Source organism: Arachis ipaensis, chromosome B10, assembly GCF_000816755.2.
Source record: "Arachis ipaensis cultivar K30076 chromosome B10, Araip1.1, whole genome shotgun sequence".
NCBI lineage: Eukaryota > Viridiplantae > Streptophyta > Magnoliopsida > Fabales > Fabaceae > Arachis > Arachis ipaensis.
In genome coordinates, this window is record NC_029794.2 from 112,499,817 (window position 1) to 112,501,900 (window position 2,084).

The window sequence follows — 2,084 nt, forward strand, 5'->3', positions numbered from 1 at the left end:
TCCATGAGATATCTATCAAGTCGGCCTTCTCTGGCCAGCTTTTCTATCACATTTTTGAGGTCGTAGCAATCATTTGTTGAGTGACCATACATCTTATGGTACTCACAGTAATCGCTGTGACTTCCTCCCTTTTTATTTTTAATGGGCCTGGGAGGCGGCAGTCTTTCAGTATTGCAGATTTCTCTGTATACATCCACTATGGAAACTTTTAGAGGAGTATAAGAGTGATATTTCCTCGGTCTATCGAGACCGAGCTCTTCTTTTTTCTTGGGCTCTCTTTCTTTCTCTTTTATCGAGTGAGGGTGTCCAGGTCGCCAACTCGGCTCTCGTAGTCTGGCATTTTCCTCCATGTTGATGTACTTTTCTGCTCTTTCTTGTACATCACTCAAGGAGGTGGGGTGCCTTTTTGATATGGACTGCGAGAAGGGACCTTCTCTAAGTCCATTTACTAGCCCCATGATGACTGCCTCAGTGGGCAGGTCTTGAATCTCCAAGTACACTTTGTTGGACCTTTCCATATAGTTCCGTAAAGGTTCTCCGACCTCCTGCTTTATTCCCAGGAGGCTCGGTGCGTGCTTTACTTTATCCTTCTGGATGGAGAACCTCATTAAGAACTTTCTCGAGAGGTCCTCAAAGCTGGTAACCGACCTTGGAGGGAGGCTATCGAACTACTTCATCGCCGCTTTTGATAGGGTGGTCGGGAAAGCTTTGCAGCGAGTTGCATCAGAAGCATCAGCCAGATACATCCGACTTTTGAAATTGCTTAAATGATGCTTCGGGTCCGTGGTTCCGTCATAGAGGTTAATATCAGGGCTTTTGAAGTTTCTTGAAACTTTTGTCCTCATTATGTCCTCACTGAATGGATCCTCTCCTCCCAGGGGCGACTCTTCTCGGTCGCCACGGGAGTTCCGACTTCTAAGGGAAGATTCTAGCTTTAAGAGTTTTTCTTCTAACTCCTTTCGTCGCTCTATCTCTTCCCTGAGATTTCGCTCCGCCTCTCGTTGTCGCTCTAATTCCTGTTTCAGCTGTTCCAAACGACCTTGGTGGCCATGGACCAACCCCATTAGCTCGGCTGCATGGGGTGGCCCTTCCTTTCCCGATTCTTGTCCCTCCGAGGAGTTTACCTTTGGATTTTTTAACCCAGAGGTGCCTTTTCTATGTTGGTCGTTGGCTCCCTGGTGAAGGGTTAGGTCCGCGTCGTTGTTTCCGGTATCTAGGTTTTCTTGTTTGGAATCAGACGCTGTATGACCATCTTCTGGTGAATTGTCTGCCATCACTGGTTGATCTCTCGAGTCCCCGGCAACGGTGCTAATCTTACGATGGGTAACCGAAGATTAGTGGGTTGAAATTGTTGGGTTGGCCCAATCGTCTAAGGAGGGAAGCCTTCGAGCAGGTTCGTGTCTTTGAGGCCTCTGCCGACTTGTGAGTATAAGTGAACGGGGGGTGGTACCTGCAAAGACACTCCGATGCCTAAGTCAGCAAGGGTGTAAGCAGGTTTAGAGAGTATTGGGACTTAGAGATACCTGAGGGGTGTCAGTGTATTTATAGTGGTGAACCAATAACCACCGTTGAAGTAGTTCTACCTTTTAAGGTGGATAACTGTCCCTTTATCTTAGGGAAGTTGAGATATGGCTCCTGGAAGTGGGTTGAGAGATTTTATGGGCATTTACTCGTTTGAATGAGTGTTTATCTGCCAGCTAATCTTTGTCCCCGACTTCTTTTAGAGCAAGTCGTGGCGGGAACCGACTTCTTCAGGAGAAGGTCGGTGTAAGGTGAGGCTCAATCCTTTGGGTTGAGCCTTTTGAGGAGAGAGTCAGAAGTAAAAATAGAAAGAGAGAGAAAAGAGAGTAAAAGATAAAAAAAGATAGAAAAACAAGATGTTTTTATTTTAATTGTTTTATTATATTAAATTTATTGTTTATAATAATAGTACTAATATATATAAAAAATCAAAAAATAAATTAAAATTTAAAAATGACGAATAGAAAGATTAGATATAAAAGTAAAGAGAAGAAAGTTTATAAATAATTTATATTAAACCTCTCACAAGTATGGCACCGGGTTGCGATTCCGGGTCCAGGTTC

The 2,084-nt window shown here is 44.1% G+C and overlaps 1 protein-coding gene across 1 annotated transcript in view; it reads left to right on the top strand.

Annotated features, from left to right (window-relative positions):
• Positions 1,320–2,084, top strand: part of LOC107624134 — a 5,849-nt gene continuing 5,084 nt past the window's right edge. The window contains exon 1 of the mRNA XM_021114645.1: positions 1,320–1,323. Within this exon, the coding sequence (XP_020970304.1) occupies positions 1,320–1,323 (4 nt within the window). The remainder of the gene's footprint in view (positions 1,324–2,084) is intronic.